The 21,334-nt window shown below is 35.5% G+C and overlaps 1 protein-coding gene across 3 annotated transcripts in view; it reads left to right on the forward strand.

Moving 5' to 3' along the window:
* lrriq1 (leucine-rich repeats and IQ motif containing 1) overlaps positions 1-21,334 on the forward strand; it is a 119,802-nt gene that overhangs the window by 44,423 nt on the left and 54,045 nt on the right. For all 3 annotated transcript variants that reach the window (XM_061924745.2, XM_061924743.1, XM_061924744.1), the window contains exons 10-13: positions 3,358-3,551; positions 6,513-6,640; positions 6,907-6,980; positions 10,531-10,624. In XM_061924745.2, the coding sequence (XP_061780729.1) occupies positions 3,358-3,551; positions 6,513-6,640; positions 6,907-6,980; positions 10,531-10,624 (490 nt within the window). The remainder of the gene's footprint in view (positions 1-3,357; positions 3,552-6,512; positions 6,641-6,906; positions 6,981-10,530; positions 10,625-21,334) is intronic.

Genomic DNA, 21,334 nt, shown 5'->3' on the forward strand with positions numbered 1-21,334 from the left:
GTTCAATAATAAATAAAATAACTAAGCATGACTGACACCAGGTCTATTGCAGCGGGGAGAATGAGCTGCTCAGCAATTGTGTGAGGTGTCATGTACTGTTTTGTCATGTCCGAGCCACCGTAGCATGTGTTCAGTGTGTGACGTCACGGGAGGGAGGGAGAGTTTGGACTCTCGAAGTTGTTAATAAACGGGAGCGATCCGAGGCATTGAGTTGAAACGTGTTGCCTGATTATTATTAAATTAAGACACCTAAATAAGCACATAGGTGAAACCGAGGACATAACATGTGTTTTTTTGCATTGTGCAATTCTGTATGCAACTCTATATGAAGCCATTTGAGCGTTACTGTTTACTGCTGCAGCTTTTACCATGCGCTTCTCCTGTTGACGCTACTCTGTCAGTTTTCTTTGAAAGAAATCAAGTGGCTTATTGACGTGATTGGGGTGTGTGGTCTCGAGGTGTCTCTTTCATTTGTTGGCTCTCATGCTGTCTGCTGCTAGCGCTTTTAGACACAGAACACACAGGGGTCTCTCCTCTGCCTCCACCACCACTGCCGTGAATCCAAGAGCAAGATACCCTTCATCATATTTTCTTTTCGGTTGGCTTTATGGTTGATTAGGCCCGTCAGATTTTTGTTTTTCTGCAGGCGCTGGCTCTGGCTCTGGCTCTGGTTCGACGACCTTTGAGGTGCCAGTCACAAATGTATCCATTTTGTGTAATTGTGGTCCACACATTAGCCTGCTACCCATCCGCGCGAAAGTTTGATCCGCTTAGCCCCGCCCCCATTAGTTATTGTTGCTATGTCTGTCAAACTTTCGCTCCTACCGAAAAATTTAAAGCCTACAGGAAAAACAAGTAATTTACATTTATTTATATAGCGGATTCCACAGACAGAATCACAAAGTGATTTACAGTGTGTATAGAAAATGAAAGCATAGTAAAAAAAAAAAAATCTAAGTATATAATTTAAAAAAAAATAATTAAAGTGAAATGTCCTCCCGTTCCTCGCGCCCCACCTGTCATGTCTCTATTCCCCACCAGTGGGGCGCGCCCCACACTTTGAGAAACGCTGCCTTACAGTCATATAACTTGGTATTGCATGTTTACGTTAGCATGTTAGCATGCTAATGTTAAAGTGCTAGCTTTTTGAGCTAATTTTGCAACCCTTTATCTTAGAGTCATATAATTTGCTATGTGACACTAGCATGCTAAGGTTAGCATGCTAACATTAAATTGATAACTTTTTTAGCTATTTGTACTGTTTTTTCTTTTCCCCCCCGCCATACACCTTAGTCATATAACTTGGTATGTGACACAAGCTAACTATTATCATGCTCACGTTAGCAACATTGGCATGCTAACTTTTTGAGCTAGTTTAGCAACCGTTTACCCTAGAGTCATATAACTTGGTATATGACAGCTTTTAAATGTTAGTGTGCTTATATTAGCATGCTAGCAGGCTAGCAATAAAGTGCTAACTTTTTTTTCTTCTAATTTTTCCACTTTTTTTCTCTTAATTCCACAGCCGTACACCTTACAGTCATATAACTTGGTAGTTGAAACATGCTAACTGTATGCATGTTTACGTAAGCATGCTAACATGAAAGTGCTAGCTTTTTGAGCTAATTTTTGAGCTATTTGTACTCTTTTTTTTTTTTTCTTTCTTTTTTTTTTCTCTCTAATTCCCCAGCCATACACCTTAGAGTCATATAACTTGGTATGTGACACAAGCTAACTATTACCATGTTCACGTTAGCTTGCTAGCAACATTGGCATGCTAACTTTTTGAGCTAGTTTTCCTATAATAATGAACATTTAAAAAAGTAAAATCCACACAGAGTAAATTCCGGACTTTGAACCCTACGGCTTGGGGACGGCGTTGCTCGGGTGCTAGAGCGGCCGTGCCAGCAACTTGAGGGTTCCTGGTTCTATCCCAGCTTCCGCCATCCGAATCAGGTCCGTTGTGTTCTTGAGCAAGACACTTCACCCGTGCTCCTGATGGGTCAGGTTTGCGCCTTGCATGCCAGCTCCCGCCATCAGTGTGTGAATGAGTGTGGAAATAGGGTCAAAGAGCTTTGAGTACCTTGAAGGTCGAAAAGCGCTGTACAAGTATAATCCAAGTACCATTTATAAAACGGTGCAGATAATTAATGTTTTTTTCTTCGCTGACGGTCATAATGCAAATAGTTTAAAAAAACAAACAAGCAAAGACAATTAAAGGGTGTGTTATTGTTTGTGGTATGGCGCCATCTTTTGGGCGAATTTGGGCCGCATTGCCCTTCTGTTTCCCGGAAGTACAGGTGCCGTTCCGACTTCGGGCCGTCCATAGCGGGGCTACCCGTATGAGTTCTTCATTCATCACTGCAAGCAACGTTTGTAAGTTTTACAATATAACTAAAACAATTCTTACTTACTAAACCGTCCCATGTGTGATGTCTGTAGGAGTGTTTTCATGCATATTTGTACGTGCTATCTTAATGACGCTCGCATCGCATTAGCTAATATGCTAACACGTTTACGAGTGTCTGTGTTAGTATTGTTAACTTACAATGGCATTCTTTTTGTATTGTTTCAGTTTCACAAATTCCTGAGTAAAGTCACAAAAACATCACAGTGGAGTTATTGAGTCTAGTGGGTCCATGACAATGACTTCTGTTTTGTTTGATCAGCCGTTTTACTGCCGTGTTACAGACACCATTTGGAAACAATTACGGTATGTAAATAAACATTTACAGAATATTTCTGCGTAAATAACTCATTTCACAACGTATATATCTGTGACCTATAGTCCAGTGCGGCTAATGTATGGGAATTTAAACATTTTTTCTCAAATACAGTGGGTGCGGCTTATATCTCGGTGCGCCCTACAGTCCGGAAAATACGGTACATTAACAAACTGGCAAAGAATGAGCTGACGGGAAAACTTGCTGTGGCATGATTCCTTCATACTTGTGAGCGCTGGTCTGTTGTCTTTTTTTGGGACTGGTATTGAGTTGGCACAATGGACAAAACTTGTCCAAAGACGAAAAAACACCGAAAAGGCACAAAGGTTGGAGCACTGAGCAGTGACTAGTAGTGTAGTGCGCAACTCCACCTTTCCAAAAATGCTGCGCAGGCGCCACTTAAAATGAAGGAATGAATGAAGCGTTTGTACGATGGCAGAGGCATATTTGGCTCGATATAAAAGTTCATAAATCGAGAAGTTTGCAAAAGCGGGGTACGTATATCGAGGTTGCACTCTATAATGAATCATTCCTATTTTGCTGAAATCCACATACCACGGTCCGGCCCGGAAGTAATTAACAACTACAAATGAGGGATTACGGTATTTTCTTCTTCTTCCGCGCCACTCCTCAGCTGGTCTGGGTTCTTTAAGGAGACTCCAGACGTTGTCTTTGGATCACAACCAGCTCATTAGCACCAAAGGGCTGAAGGACGTTTGCACCCTCCTGCACCTGGACTGCTCACACAACCACCTGGCCAGCGTGGAAGGTCTGGACGGCAACCTTCTGCTCACCACGCTGGACTTGACCTGCAACAGCCTGACTGAGGTACCAAAACAGAACTACAGACCACTGCTGAGATGAAGGAAGACTAGATTACAGGGGTGTCCAAAGTGCGGCTCGGGGGGCTTTTACTTTTTTTTAACAGGGCAATACTATTATAAAATAGATTTGAAAAAAGTGGAACAAAAGAGTAAACGGGTGAAATGCAACTAGAAATAGCCATGCAGGCTGTTTTTTTCTTTAAAAGCTGTTACTGTTCAAAAAAATAATAATGAATCAAAATCAATGCTGTTCTGAATTATTGACTTACTCAAAGCTCCAATTGCTTCATATCACTTTGAAATATTTTTTGGGGACAATTGTGCATATTTTGTGTTTTTGCCATATAAAAAACTGAAATTTTTGTTGACAAAAAGGGCATAAAGCAAACAAAATAGAAAAATAAAAAAAAGGAATGGATCTGAAGTTGATCTCGAGATGTAATTTCAGTGGAATTTTTAAAAAAGTGTCATTGCTTAAAAAATAATAATGCATTAAAAATCAATGTTGTTATGAACTATTGACCTATTGAAGGGTCCAATTACTCCATATCAAATATTCCACGTTGAAATATTTTTCGGGGAAATTATTGCATATTTTGTGTGTTAGTCATGTAAAAAAAAGACAAAATTGTTGTTGACAAAAATGGCAAAAACCAACAAAAAAACCCCCCCTAAACTTATAATTGATGGATCGATCTGAGGTTGATCTAAAGCAGGGGTCCCCAAACTTTTTGACTCGTGGGCCGCATTGGGTTAAAAAAAATGGCCGGCGGCCGGGCAGTATATATATATATATATATATATATATATATATATATATATATATATATATATTGTCTTTTTAATCCGTTTTGACATTTAACATTGTCACGTCATCGATGGGAAAATTCATTTTTAGACAATATGATTTGCCTGAGCGGCTAGGAGACACCGAGAGTAACAAGTGGTAGAAAATGGATTAGAAAGGAAAGATTTGAAAAAAATAAAAATAAAAAAAAATAAAAAAATTTACTTGGGACTTCCCGTGGGCCGGATTTTGGATGCTGGGGGGCCGGATCCGGCCCGCGGGCTGTAGTTTGGGGACCCCTGATCTAAAGACTTAAGTGTTGAAAGTAAAGAAAAAAAAGCCTGACAAATTTTCAACACTTTTATGAGTGGGGCCCTTTTTGGGTCACCAACAATTTTGTGGGATTTTTTTTTTAAAACTGTCATTGCTCAAAAAACAATAATGACTCAATGTTATGAATTATTGACTTATTGAAGGCTCCAATTACTTCACATGAAATGTTCTACTTAGAACATTTTTTGGGGTAAAATATGCAATATTTTTTGTTTTTGCTGTAAAAAAAACTTTTGGCCGAAAATGGCAATACATGTTTTTATTTTTTTATTTTTTTATTTTTTACTTTATACTGACAGATAGACCTGAAGTTTATTTAGAGATTTGGACTCCAGTGTTTTAAGTAAAAATACAAATGTATGACTTTTTTAAAACACTTTTATGAAGATTTATTTTAAAACTGTCATTGCGCTAAAAATAATAATGTATTCAAACCAATGGTGTTATGAATTATTGAAATATTCATAGCTCTAATTACTTCACATCTAATATTCTACTTTGAGACTTTTTTTTTTTTGCCGTAAAAAAACAGTGTTTTCTCTGGCAAAAATGGTGAAAAAAACATAATTTTCATTTGTTTTTATGTTAGTTTATAAAATATACTTTATTTATATATTACTTTATGTATTTTTACAGATAGACTTTAAGTTGATTTAGAGATTTAGGTGTTATGCCTTATTTTTTTTAGCAATTCTTGACAAAAAAGGGCAAAACCCAAAAAATTCTATATTAACAAAATAATATAAAAACTTATAATCGATGAATAGATTTGAAGTTGATTTAGAGACTTACACTTTTATGAAGAATTTTAGTGGGATTTTCTTTTAAAACTGTTATTGCTAAAAAAAATAAAATTAATTTACATCAATGTTGTTATGAATTATTGACCTATTTGAGGTTTAAAATTACTTCACATCAAATGCTCCACTTTGAGTATTTTTTTTAATTTTTTTACATATTTTAGTTTTTGCCTGAAATAGCAAAAAAAAACAACATTTTCATTCGTTTTTATTTTTTACTTTATATTGACATATAGACCTGAAGTTGATTTAGAGATTGAATAATAAAAAATAAAAAAATAAAATAAAAAAATAAAATAAATGTTTGTACACTTTCTGACAAAAAGAGCATAAAACAAAAAATTAAAACATAAAATAATAATAACAACGTAAAATAGATGGATGGATTTGAATTTGATCTACATACTAAGTGTTGAAAGTAAAAAACAAACAAACTGTATGACTAATGTTTACCACTTTTGAATAATTTTAGCTGGGTTTTCTTTTAAAAGTGTCATTGCTCAAAAAAATAGTAATAGTAATGAATTTAAATCAATGTTGTTATGAATTATTGACTTATTTAAGGCTCTAATTACATCACATCAAATATTTGACAAAGAGACCTGAAGTTAATATAGAGATTTAAGCCTTGAATAATAAAAATGAATAATATTTCACTTATTTTTAACACGTTTATGACTGAGATGGGATTGAACTTGAGGGTTACCCCAAAGGTAAAAACAATCTATATGTGGTATTAGTTTTGAAAATGAAAACTCTTAAATTGGCCCCCACTGCTAAACTGTGGACCCCCCTGGTACATCACAATGGTATATTATTCATTTAATGACAAGTCGTTAATGTTCAGGATGTCATCTTATTTTGTTGAATATGGTAAACAATAAAAAAGCATGTTATTAGGGGACACACACGAGAAGATATCAGTGGGATAATTGCGTGTTGAAAAGGTGCTGGGTCGGCTGACATTGATGGATGGAGCCACTTAACATCTGAGGCCCAACGTTATTGTAACCCCGTGGTTAACCGTGTCGCTCCTGTCCATCAGCCGCCAGCGCTGTACGACCACGTCCTCCTGCAGGAGCTCCGTCTGGGCGACAACAGCATCTCGTCCCTGCGGGGCCTCGCCGCCTGCTGGCTGCCTCTCCTGCAGACGCTCAGCGTGGCCCAAAACAGGTGCTTGCATATATTTATCTGTACAGTAATCTATTTATTTATATCTGCACCTTATTGCTTTTTTTATCCTGCACTACCATGAGCTAATGCAACGAAATGTCGTTCTTATCTGTACTGTAAAGTTCAAATTTGAATGATGGATGGATAAAAAGGAAGTCTAAGTCCTCCGGAAGAGATAAAAATATGCTTCTTTTCGGTCCATGTGAGATGACGTGTGTGTGTGTGTGGTCTAATGAGTGACAATGTGTGTATCCTGTGTGTCCAAGGCTCACACACCTGCCCCACATGTCTGCTGCTGTGTCCCTCTCCAACCTCGACCTGCGCTACAACTGCCTTTCAGGTGATTGAGCTCCATTACCAATAATTCCTATATCCATTTGTAGACACAGATCATTCAGAAAGTGACACTCCTTCACAGCGCTACTCGGGATAGGAGAGTCCCAGCTCAGGATCGTGCTGTGTCTCGACTCATTGATTTATCAAGTTTTAGATTTTGAGCAAGTGGGATTACCACCACGAGTTAACTTAGTGCAGGGGTGTCCAAAGCGCCACCTTAGGGCCATTCAAATGAAAAAAAAAAAATTAAAAAAGGGGAATAAAAGAGCAAACAGGTCAAATATAATGAGAAAAAGTTGTAATGTTGACTCTAATACAGTGGTTCTTAACCTTGTTGGAGGTACCGAACCCCACCAGTTTCATATGCGCATTCACCGAACCCTTTTTTAGAGAAAAACACATTTTTTTTCTTAATTTAATCTTAATTTATAAATATGAATCATGCAATGATGTTATTATATTAAAGAAATACTAATCAATATATTTATTTACAAACAGAAAGTTACAGGAATGTACACATGATCCCATGTTTACATCTCATTGTGCAACATGTGCATGTTTTTGTGGGGACTAAATGCGATATCTGAAAAGGGTACAAGTTATTTTCAAAGCAGGACCCCCACCCAGACATACAATACTAGTACACAGCTCATGAAAAACAATATTTTTTTGTTATTGTCATTGTTTTCAGGCCAAAACACTTATATTACAAAATATGGAAATGACTGCTGTCATTTGATTATAATAATAAAACATTTAACTCACGCATATGGAAAATTAGAGGGAACATTGTTTGGGGGTATCCATAAGACGCCGATAGGGAGAAGTTTTTATTTACACGATGAGTTGGGTGTGTCTTGATCTCCGCGGTGGAGGCTCCACCGAACCCCTGAGGCAGACTCACCGAACCCCTAGGGTTCGATCGAACCCAGGTTAAGAACCAATGCTCTAATACCACAAAGCTGCCACGCAGGTTGTTTTTTACTCTAAAACTGTCATTGCTCGAAAAATCATAATGAATCAAAATCAATGTTTTGATTTTTTGACCTATAAAAAGCTCCATTAACTTCTGTCCAAAATTCCACTTTGAAATATTTTGGGGAAAAATGTTGCATATTTTGTGTTTTTTCCATAAAAAAATGTATTTGGAAAAACATGGAAACAATAAATTAAACAAATAAAAGCTGAAAAAATATTAAAAACTTATAAACGAAACTAGAAACTGAAGTTGATCGAGAGACTTAAGTTGAAAGTAAAATGAAAAAAATATTATTACAAATTTTTGAACACTTTTTGAGATGGGCCCTTTTGGATCCTAAATCACTTTAGTGGGATTTAATTTTTTTTTTTTTTTTTTAAATCTCATTGCTCGAAAAATAATAATGAATCAAAATCAATGTTGTTGTGAATTTTTGACCTATTTAAGGCTCCATATACGTCCGTCCAAAATTCCACTTTAAAATGTTTTTGGGAAAAATATTGCAGATTTTGTGTTTTTGCCATAAAAAAAAGTTTTCTTTGGACAAAAATGGAAACATAAAATAAACAAATAAATGATGAAAAAATATACAAAATGTATAATCGAAAATAGATCTGAAGTTGATCCAGAGACTTAAGTGTTGAATGTAAAAAAAAAAAAAATTTATATATGACTTATTTTTAACACTTTTATGAGTGGGACTCTTTTGGATGCTAAAGAATTTTAGTGGGATTTTCTTTTTTTTGTTTCTTTTTTTTAACTGTCATTGCTCGAAAAATAATAATTAATCAAAATCAATGTCGTTATGAATTATTGACCTATTTAAGGCTCCATATACTGCCGCCCAAAATTCCACTTTGAAATATTTTGGGGATACATAAGATAAACAAATAAATTATGAGAAAATATTAAAAACTTAAAATCGAAAAGAGATCTGAAGTTGATCAAGAGACTTAAATGTTAAAAGTAAAAAAAGAAATGATAACATGAGTTATTTTTAACACTTTTATGAGTGTGACTCTTGTGGATTCTAAATAATTGTAGTGGGATTAACATTTTTATTTTTTATTTTTACCACTTTATGAGTGGCACTCTTTTGGATACTAAATGATTTTAGTGGGATTTTTTTAATTTTCTTTTAAAAACTGTCATTGCTCTAAAAAAATTAATTAATCAAAATGTTGTTATGATTTTTTGACCTATTTAAGGCTCCATATACTTTTTGTCCAAAATTCCATTTTGAGGTATATATATAAAAAACAAAATCCATATTTTGTGTGTTTGCCATAAAAAAAACTAAGTTTCCTTTGACAAAAATGTAAACATAAAATAAACAAATAAATGATGACAAAATATTACAAACTTATAATCGAAAATAGCTCTGAAGTTAATCAAGAGACTTAAGTGTTAAAAGTAAAAAAAAAAAACATGAGTTATTTTTAACAATTTTATGAGTGAGAGTCTTTTGGATCTTAAGTAATTTTAGTGGGATTTTTTTATTTTTATTTTAAAAACTGTCATTGCTCTAAAAATAATAACAAATCAAAATCAATGTTGTTATGAATTTTTGACTTTTTCAAGGCTCCATATACTTTCCGTCCAAAATTCAACTTTGACATTTTTGGAGAAAAATATTACATATTTTGTGTTTTTGCCTTAAAAACTGAGTTTCCTTTGACAAAAATGGAAACATAAAATAAACAAATAAATGATGAAAAAATATTAAAAAACTTATAACCGAAAATAGAGCTGAAGTTGATCGAGAGAGCTAAGACTTTTATGGTACAATTTACGGTGTTTTTTACAATGGAAAAACTGCACCTCGGTTTTTTTTATTTCTGGCAACCGAGCTGCGGTACAGTTTTAACATTTACAGTAAAGTAAAAAAAGGCAGTTTAGTAGCCAGAATTTTGCCTGTGGTAGAGTTATTTTCAATTTACAACTATATGCTTTTACCGTAAAATCTATTGTCCTTTTTTATCAGTGTACAATTTGATGGATAATTTGCTTTGAAATCATAAGTCAAGTATCATATTTAAGTATTTTTAATTTTTTATTTTAACAAAAAAAAAAAAAGTTTGGAAAGTATGATAATATATTATTTGTTGCAATATTGCATAATAATAAAGCATAAAAGGTATGCACTTCCATGCCTTACATGTATTTTTTCCTGTCAATTTGGAAACAACTAATATAATTAGCAAGAAAATATACTTTATTGACGCATATTTTCCTAGGCGTTCGCGGGCCACATAAAACGATCTGTCGGGCCAGATCTGGCCCCCGAGCCTTGAGTTTGACACCACGTTCAAAACACGTGCTGTGTCTTTAAAATATGTTTGTCCTAATTGAAATGAATTTTAAATACATTTTATTCAGATTTATTGAGATGTTTCTGTAAGTGCTAAAAACGGTGTAGTCATATTTTTACCTCCAAATCTATACGCTATGTGAAATATTAATTCACATAGCTCCACTGGTTCCAGATGAATAGGATTGTTGCCTGGACACAGGACAGTACCTCCAACGAGACCGAAGCCTCATGACTTGCTAACGAGATTACATTATTTCCAAGATTTGAAGGAGGTGTGCCAGAGCCTGGAGGGAAGTCCTTCCCTGAAGGAGGTCCACCTCATGGGGAATCCTCTCCAGCAGGAGAGCAGTTGGAGGTGAGATGAAGCTTCCACCACGTTTATTGTAAGCCCAATGCAATAACTTGTCAGATCAGCACATTCCCAAATCCAGTCCAGGGTCTTGTCTCGGATCGGAAATATAACACAGGGGTGTCCAAACTTTTTCCACTGAGGGCCGCACACTGAAAAATGAAAGCATGCGGGGGGCCATTTGGATTTTATTCCTTTTCAAAACCAATACAATGCATAGATATTTTTAACCTTTAGGGCTTCCCTCAAGTTTGGTCCCGGTGACCCGGAAGGGTCTCAGTCATAGAAAATGTTAAAACTTAAGCCGTATATTATATTTTTTAATTATTATTTTTCAACGCTTAAATAAAGTAAAAAAAAAATTAAATACGTTTTTTTATGCCCTTTTTGTCAAATAAAACTGTTTTTAATGGCAAAAACACAAAATATCCCCCTCAAAAAAAAATATTTAAAAGTGCAATATTTGATGTGACGTTAATTGGGGCCTTAAATAGGTCAAAAATTGACAACACCATTGATCTAAATTCCTTTATATTTTTTGAGGAATGACATTTAAAAAAAAAAAATTCACACTTTTTAAATTTTTAGGGATCCAAAAGGGTCACACTCATAAAAGTGTTAAAAATACTAAGTTATACTTTTTTTTTTTTCTACTTTCAACACAAGTATTGAGATCAAATTCAGATTTATCTGTCGATTATACATTTCTTATATTCTAAGTGTTTTTTTTTGTATTTGTTTGTTTTACTGTATGCCCTTTGGGTCAAAGAAAACTTGGTTTTGTATGGCAAACACACAAAATATGTAATATTTTCCCACAAACATATTTCAAAGTGGAATATTTAATGTTAAGTAATTCATAAAATTGATTTTGATTCATTATCATTTTTTGAGGAATGACATTACAAAAAAAAAATATAACACAAACATTCTTAGGGATCCAAAAGGGTCCCTCCCATTCATAAAAGTGTTAAAAATACCAAGTTATAAAAATTTTTTTACTTTCAACACAAGTATTGAGACCAAGTTTAGATGTATCTGTTCATTATATGTTTTTATTATTCTAAATGTTTATTTTTTTTTAATTTGTTTGTTTTACTGTAAGCCCTTTGGGTCAAAGAAAACTTTGTTTTTGTATGGCAAACGCACAAAATATGCAATATTTTCCCACAAATATATTTCTAAATTTAATATTTAATGCTAAGCAATGCATAACATTGAATTTGATTCATTATTATTTTTTGAGAAATTATGTTTTTTAATACAATTCACAAAAATTCTCAGGGATCCAAAAGGGTCCCACTCATAAAAGTGTTAAAAATACAAAGTTACAAATTTCTTTAGATTTATCTGTAGATTATACGTTATCTTTTTTGTTTGTTGTATGCCTTTTTAAAAAAAAAAGAACAATATGTTTTTTTTGGCATACACAAAATATGCAATATTTTTCCCTAAAAAAATATTTCAAAGTGGAATATTTAATGTGACATACCGTATTTTCCGCACTATAAGGCGCACCTAAAAACCAAAAATTTTCTCAAAAGCTGACAGTGCGCCTTATAACCCGGTGCGCTTTATATATGGATAAATATTAAGATTCATTTTCATAAAGTTTCGGTCTCGCAACTTCGGTAAACAGCCGCCATCTTTTTTCCCCGTAGAAGAAGCGCGCGGTGCATGCTGGGATATGTGACGTTTCATTTCCATTTGTGTGTTTATGTAAAGACCCCAAAATGGCTCCTATTAAGTGTGTTGTCTGTCTAATTATAAATAATGCAGACGAGGCATGTTAACTGAGTTCTCAACGTTTACTCACAGCGTGCTCATAACCACATTCTAACTGCCAGCATACAACGCTTCTCAGGGCTACCGCGCATGCTCGTCACTATCGTTGCATGCTGGGTAGTGTAGTTGTTATATTTGCTAGCTCATAACATCACATTAAGAGACACGCTTATGCGCTTAATTCAATACTCGCCGTCATTCCGGGTGGATTGACAAAAGACCTCCAGCCGCTAGATATTGGTGTGAACAGGGCATTCGAAGCTAGACTGCTAACTGCGTGGGAACAGTGGATGACAGAAGGCGAACACACGTGACGTTCACCAAGACAGGGAGGCAGGGAGACAGCGCCAGATGACATTTTGGATCCCACATTCGCCCAACTTTTCAATTCGGACAACGAAGGAGAATAATTCGAGGGATTTATGAATGAAGAATAACTTCAGAAAGTGAGCGTTATGTTTATTTTGTGTGTTGTGACATTAACGTTCGAGCAACAATATGTTGCTATTGCTCTGCACTATTTTGAATTTTACTATGTTTGTGATTGCACATTTGCGTACATTTTGGGAGTGAACAGAGTTGTTAGAACGCTGGTTTTTAATATATTATTAAAGTTTGACTGACCTATCTGACTGTTTTTTTTGACATTCCTTTAGCGCAGTTAGATGCGGCTTACAACACCGGGCGGCTTATAGGTGGACAAAGTTTTGAAATATGCCGTTCATTGAAGGCGCGGCTTTTAACCCAGGGCGCCTTATGGTGCGGAAAATACGGTAATTCATGACAACATTGATTTTAATGCATTATGTTTTGAGCAATGACAGTTAAGAATGTTGAGGATCCAAAAGAGTCCCAATCATAAGTGTTTAAAAAAAGTCATATTATTTGATTTTTTTTTACTTTCAGTACTTAAGTCTCTAGATCAACTTCAGATCTATTTTCGATACGTTTTTGATATTTTTTCATGTTTTATTTGTGTACTTTATGCCCTTTTTGTCAAAGAAAACTTCGTTTTTTTATGGCAAAATATGCAATATTTTTTCCCAAAATATTTAAAAGTGCAATATTTGATGTGAAGCAATTGGAGGCTTGAATAGGTCAACTCATAACATTGATTTTCATTCCCTATTATTTTTTGAGCGATGACAGTTTTAAAGAGAAAAACAGCCTGCACGGCAGCTTTTGTGTTATTATGGTCAACATTGCAACTTTTTCTCGTTACAATAATAATAATAATAAATGTATGAGTTATTTTTAACACTTTTATGAGTGAGACTCTTTTGGGATACTAAATAATTTTAGTGGGATTTTTTTTATTTTATTTGAAAAACTGTCATTGCTGTAAAAATAATAATAAATCAAAATCAATGTTATGAATTTTTGACCTATTTAAGGCTCCATATACTTTCCATCCAAAAGTCCACTCTGAAATATTTTTGGAAAAAATATTGCATATTTTGTGTTTTTGCCTTAAAAACAGAGTTTTCTTTGGCAAAAATGTAAACATAAAAAAAACAAATAGATAATGAAAAAATATTAAAAACGTATTATCGAAAATAGATCTGAAGTTGATCAAGAGACTTACGTGTTGAACGTTAACAACAATAAATATATAAGTTATTTTTACCACTTTTATGAGTGGGACTTTTTTGGATCCTAAAGAATTTTAGTGGAATGTTTTCAATTTTATATTAAAAACTGTCATTGCTCTAAAAATAATAATAAATCAAAATCAATTTTGTTAAGATTTTTTTTTTTTTTATCTATTTAAGGCTCCATAAAATCTCCGTCTAAAATTCCACTTTGAAATATTGCATATTTTGTGTGTTTGCCATAAAAAAACAAAGTTTTCTTTGACAAAAATCGAAACATAAAATAAACAAGTAAATGACGAAAAAATATTAAAAATGTATAACCGAAAGTAGATCTGAAGTTGATCGAGAGACTTAAGTGTTGAAAGTTAACAACAATAAATATATAAGTTATTTTTACCACTTTTATGAGTGGGACTTTTTTGGATCCTAAAGAATTTTAGTGGAATGTTTTCAATTTTATATTAAAAACTGTCATTGCTCTAAAAATAATAATAAATCAAAATCAATTTTGTTAAGATTTTTTTTTTAATCTATTTAAGGCTCCATAAAATCTCCGCCTAAAATTCCACTTTGAAATATTGCATATTTTGTGTGTTTGCCATACAAAAAACAAAGTTTTCTTTGACAAAAATCGAAACATAAAATAAACAAATAAATGACGAAAAAATATTAAAAATGTATAACCGAAAGTAGATCTAAAGTTGATCGAGAGACTTAAGTGTTGAAAGTAAAAAAAAAAAAAAAATATGAGTTATTTTTAGCACTTTTTTGAGTGGGACTCTTTTGGATCCTAAAGAATTTTAGTGGGATTTAAAAAAAATGTATTTTAAAAGCTGATATTTGATATTTTTTCATGTTTTATTTGTTTATTTTATGCCCTTTTTGTCAAAGAAAACTTTTTTTTTTTATGGCGAAATATGCAATGTTTTCCCCAAAATATTTAAAAGTGCAATATTTGATGTGAAGTAATTGGAGCCTTGAATAAGTCAATAATTCATAACAACATTGATTTTCATTCCTTATTATTTTTTGAGCGATGACAGTTTTAAAGAGAAAAACAGCCTGCATGGCAGCTTTGTATTATTATAGTCAACATTGCAACTTTTTCTCGTTGCATTTCACCTGTTTGCTCTTTTATTCCACTTTATTACGTTTTTTTAAATAGTATTTGTTGAATATTCCACGGTGCATTAAAAAAATTAACGGAGGGCTGCAAATGTCCCCTGGGCAGCACTTTGGACACCCCGGTCCAGTTCTCGTCTTTACCAAAAATTCCCTCAATATTTTAATATACCTCAACATTACTGCAGAACACCTTCCTTCCTGTGTACTATGTGCGCACGCGTGTGCGTATGTAGAGTACAACGCTGTTAGCGAAACAATGTCTCGTCCTGCAACAATCCACTCTTTCTCCTTTTTCGCACTGTCACTTTTCATCACCTTCAAAGGGCACGCATGAATTTATACGGGAAATATGCACAAAACCACGACTACGGGCGTGTCTTCTTAGTGACAAAAAAATAAGTGGTGACCGTTTTGTAAAAGCGACAGATCCAAAACAAGTAAAAACTATACTCCAAAGTCCGGCCAAAAAATCCATTAATGCTTTGCCTAAGGATAATTGCATTACAGGCCGTGTCTAGGAGCAAACACAACCGGAGACGATTCTGACTGTTTAGTACCTGAAAAGCTGTTAGAACATGAACTCTGCGTCACAGGCATTGTCCAAACCTTGTATTTCTAGCCCGGTCCTTTCATTGCAAGCCAGCAGTAAGTGTTGGGAATCTGCTGAGCGTCATTCCAGAGAGGAAAACACTAAAACTGGTACACTTACGGCCACCTTGGGAGGATGCAGATGATGACGATTATGTACAATACTGTGCACACGTCTTAGATTAGTTCTTATAGCAAATACAGTCATGCTCATAAGTTTACATACCCTGGGAGAATTTATGATTTCTTGGCCGTTCTTCAGAGAATATGAATGATAACACAAAAACCTTTCTTCCACTCATGCTTAATGGTTGTGTGAAGCTATTTATTAAACAACTGTGTTTACTCTTTCTAAATCAAAATGACAAAAGAAAGTACCCAAATGACCCTGATCAAAAGTTTTCATACCCTAGTGACTTTGATCTGATGACATGCACAAAAGTTGACACAAACAGGTTTGAATGGCTAATCAAGGTTCCAATCCTCACCTGTGACCTGTTTGTTTGTAATTAATGTGTGTGAAGAAAAATGGGCTGCATGGTCGAGTCGCCAGAAGAAAGCCATTTCTGCGCAAATTTCACAAAGTATCCCGCTTACATTACGCCAAACAGCACAGAGACAAGCCTCAAAACTTCTGGAACAAAGTAATTTGGAGTGATGAGACCAAAATTTAACTTTTTGGCCACTCGACCATGCAGCCCATTTTTCTTCAAGTGCCTCCTTATTGTGCATCTTGAAACAGCCACACCACAATTTTTCAGAGAGTCCTGTATTTCAGCTGAAGTTATTTGTGGATTTTTCTTTGCATCTCGAACAATTTTCCTGGCAGTTGTGGCTGAAATCTTTGCTGGTCTACCTGAATCCCTCATTTTCCACTTTTTAATCAGCGTTTGTACACTGCTGATTGGCATTCTCAATTCCTTGGATATCTTTTTATACCCCTTTCCTGTTTTATGCAGTTCAATTACCTTTTCTCGCAGATCCTTTGACAATTCTTTTGCCTTCCCCATGACTCAGAATCCAGAAACATCTGTGCAGCACTGGATGAAAGATGCAATGGTCTGTCAGAAGCCCAGAAACTCACTGACCTTTTATACACACACATTAATAACAAACAAACATGTCACAGGTGAGGATTGGAACCTCGATTAGCCATTCTAACCTGTTTGTGTCAACTTTTGTGCATGTTATCAGGTTAAAGTCACTGGGGTATGTAAACTTTTGATCAGGGTTATTTGGGTACTTTCTTTTGCCATTTTGATTTAAAAAGAGTAAACACAGTTGTTTGCCAATAAATAGCTTCACACAACCATTAAGCATGAGTGGGAGAAAGGTTTTTGTGTTATCATTCACATTCTCTGAAGAATGGCCAAGAAATCATAAATTCTCCCAGGGTATGTAAACTTATGAGCACAACTGTATGTTGCCATCCAGGCAACATCTTTTTCATGGACGCCCCTGCTTATTTCAGCAAGACAATGCCAAGCCACATTCTGCACGTGCTAAAACAGTGTGGCTTCGTAGTAAAAGAGTGCGGGTACTGCCCGTAGTCCAGACCTGTCTCCCGTTAAAAATGCGACAACGGAGACCCCGGACTGTTGAACAACTTAAGCCATGGCAAGAATGAGAAAAAATTCCACCTGAAATGCGTCAAAAATTGGTCTCCTCAGTTCCCAAACGTTTACTGAGTGTTGTTAAAAGGAAAGGCCATGTAACACAGTGGTAAAAATGCTACTGTGCCAACTTAAATTCTAAGTTAATCATTATTTGCAAAAAAATCAAGTTTCTCAGTTAAAACATCAAATATCTTGTCTTTGCTGTCTATTCAATTGAATATAAGTTGAAAAGGATTTGCAAATCATTATATTCTGTTTTTATTTACAATTTACACAACGTGCCGACTTCATTGGTTTTGGGTTTTGTACATGTGGACCCATAGATTGAAATGTTGTTAAATGTAGCAAACTACTTTCGCTGTGTAGCTTGCTACAGTTCTCTGGGGACAGCTTCCCTTGTGGCTTAGCTACATTTAATGGAGAGTAACTTGCAGCTTAGCTTACTACATTTTCCAAGTAGTTTGTTGTTGGCTTGCTTGATACGTTTTGATAAATGTCAAAGCCAGTGTAGTCCTCACCCTTTTGTTCCATACATATGACACAAATAGGTCATAATTACCCAAATATTCCCATTATGAAGCCACCTCATGTTTTATTCTCATCACATGACACACTGAAGGCAGAGTTCGACATGTTGCTCTGGGAATCCGTTTTGAAGAACTCTGTTGTTTATAAAGCTTTAAAAAGTCCACTTTGTAGCCCGAGGGCGTGTTTTTTTTGCTGATTTTATTATTGACGTTCCCCAGTGTCCTGTCGTGTTTCCAACTACACATTTTCCCACTGAGCGGACCTCGTTCGGTCCAAGCTGGGTTGGTGGACGCTCCGGAGTCTGTTTCCCTGGCAGATACTTGGGATTCCTCCACTCGAACATCCTGAGCCTCAGGCTACATATAGAGCCACCCCCCACCACCCCATCCCCCGTTCTTCCAGACTCTGCCACTCATCGACCTTCCCTCTCCTTAATAGACCCTCAAACCTTAAAGGGGCTGTTTGCTCAGAGTTACTTTTTTCAAACCAAAACATAGAACAAGAACACCACCGGCTAGCTAATGTTACCATTAGTGGTTTAAAAACATATATTTTAAATGTCTATATTATCCACAATTACTGATTATATTGAGTAAAAATGGCTTGACCCAAGATGGCGGGAGATAATGCTTACAACACTTTATAAATTTAGTGCCCTTAATCGTCGCAAACAATACCTTCAAGGGGTTCTATCCTACGTTTACAACTTTTCAGACTTTTGTGTATGTTTAAAATGTTGTACTCTTTTTCTATAAGACATGGGCGTTTTAAGTAGAGATGTACGATAATATCGGACTGCCGATATTATCAGCCGATAAATGCTTTAAGATTTAATATCGGAAATTATCGGTATCGGTTTCAAAAAGTAAAATTTAAGACTTTTTAAAACGCCGCTGTACGGCGTGGTACACCGACGTAAGGAGAAGTACAGAGCGCCAATAAACCTTAAAGGCACTGCCTTTGCGTGCCGGTCCAATCCCATAATATCTACGGCTTTTCACACACACAAGTGAATGCAAAGCATACTTGGTCAACAGCCATACAGGTCACACTGAGGGTGGCCGTATAAACAACTTTAACACTGTTACAAATATGCGCCACACTGTGAAACCGCACCACACGAGAAAGACAAAAACATTTTGGGAGAACATCCGCACCGTAACACAACATAAACACAACAGAACAAATATTCAGAACCCCTTGCAGCACTAACTCTTCCGGGACGCTACAATAGACACCCCCTGCTACCGCCAACCCCACCCACCTCAACCTCCTCATGCTCTCTCAGGGAGAGCATGTCCCAAATTCCAAGCTGCTGTTTTGAGGCATGTTAAAAAAAAAAAAATGCACTTTGTGAATTCAATAATAAATATGACAGTGCCATGTTGGCATTTTTTTTCCATAACTTGAGTTGATTTATTTTGGAAAACCTTGTTACATTGTTTAATGCATCCAGCGGGGCATCACAACAAAATTAGGCATACCGTATTTTTCGGACTATAAGTAGCAGTTTTTTTCATAGTTTGGCCGGGGGTGCGACTTATACTCAGGAGTGACTTATGTGTGAAATTATTAAGACTTAGACTTAGACTTAGACTTCCCTTTTATTGTCATTCAAACACATTACCGTAAAATATCAAATAATATTATTTAGCTCATTCACGTAAGAGACTAGACGTATAAGATTTCATGGGATTTAGTGATTAGGAGTGACAGATTGTCTGGTAAACGTATAGCATGTTCTATATGTTATAGTTATTTGAATGACTCTTACCATAATATGTTACGTTAACATACCAGGCACGTTCTCAGTTGGTTATTTATGCATCATATAACGTACACTTATTCAGCCTGTTGTTCACTATTCTTTATTTATTTTAAATTGCCTTTCAAATATCTATTCTTGGTGTTGTGTTTTATCAAATAAATTTCCCCCAAAAATGCGACTCCAGTGCGATTTATATATGTTTTTTTCCTTCTTTATTATGCATTTTCGGCCGGTGCGACTTATACTCCGGAGCGACTTATACTCCGAAAAATACGGTAATAATGTGTTAATTCCACGACTGTATATATCGGTATCGATTGGTATCGGAATCGGTAATCAAGAGTCGGACAATATCGGAATATCGGATATCGGCAAAAAAGCCATTATCGGACATCTCTACTTACAACACTTTATAAAGTTAGGGCCCTTAAACGTCCAAACAATTCCTTCAAGGGGTTCTATCCTACGTTTACAACTTTTCAGACTTTTGTTTATGTTTAAAATGTTGTACTCTTGCACATGGACGTTTTAAGTCATGAGGTCGGTGGGTTTTGATACGTATCCCTGCTTTCATTTTTATGCCATTCCTAAATCTTGTTAAGTCGCGTTCGAGACTTGCTTAAGATCTTTTAAATACTTCAGGAAGACCGTGTATGACAACATGCCGAGTAGCGATGGGTCGGTCGCGAACGAGAGCCGGTTCTTTGAAGAGAACGACGGGAGGCGATTTTGGCCCCTTCTTCACTAAGGTTATCCAGGGTGAATCCCACCTAACCTTATCCTTGTCCACACACACACAGTGGTCGTTTAAGACCACCGTCCGCCGGCGCAACGTGACCTAGTACGCATGCGCGAAAAAAAATTTGTATTCTTACCCTGTGTTTCAATGTAGACTATTGCCATATTTCTTTTAACAGTAAACCTTGTTTGCCTCACCATCAGCAGCTGTTAGACTAGCCCTATTGTAGTGAATCACACCTGAGCCATAATACATGAATCATATCTTTAACGGACGTGTGAAAGTAAACAATGTGATAAATAACACTTTACAGCAACCAACAACAGGACACTGTGCTTGTAGGCTGAAATTGGTGGTCGTACTTGACGGCCTCAACCACTTCATGGCTTCACAATAGTTACGGAGTACAAAATTAGACGTTGAGTAATCGCTCGACATACATCGCGGACAATAACTGACTGCTTTGCCAGTCCAAACGCATTTGCTATTTTTCGCAGTCTTCCCTTGTCCATGGGAGCCCGCATTCTCGTTGTCTCCCCTTCGACAAATGGACAAATTTTTTCGCTAAGTAGAATCACAGCTGACCTGGACATTCGAAAGTTCTCTTGCCGTTCCTCTGCACTGCAAAAACTGAAATCTAAGTAAGATTAAATAACTCAAATAAGGGTGATCTTTGCTTATTTTCTGTCTAATAAGATCATTCTTCTCACTAAGCAGATTTTATGTTAGAGTGTTTTATTTGTTTTAAGTGTTTTGATCCTAAATGATCTCAGTAAGATATTACAGCTTGTTGCTGAGATTTTATGACCTATATTGAGTAAAACATGCTTGAAACTAGATTATCAACTGTTGCAAAGCTGTGTCATCAACACTCACAAGTATAAAACTGCTTTTTCAAAGTAAGAATTTATTATATCAAGCATGAAATAAAAAATCATGACTTTGACACAATTGTGTCTCATAATTAAAACA

The sequence above is a fragment of the Nerophis lumbriciformis genome, linkage group LG29 (genome assembly GCF_033978685.3).
Source record: "Nerophis lumbriciformis linkage group LG29, RoL_Nlum_v2.1, whole genome shotgun sequence".
Taxonomy (NCBI): Eukaryota; Metazoa; Chordata; class Actinopteri; order Syngnathiformes; family Syngnathidae; genus Nerophis; species Nerophis lumbriciformis.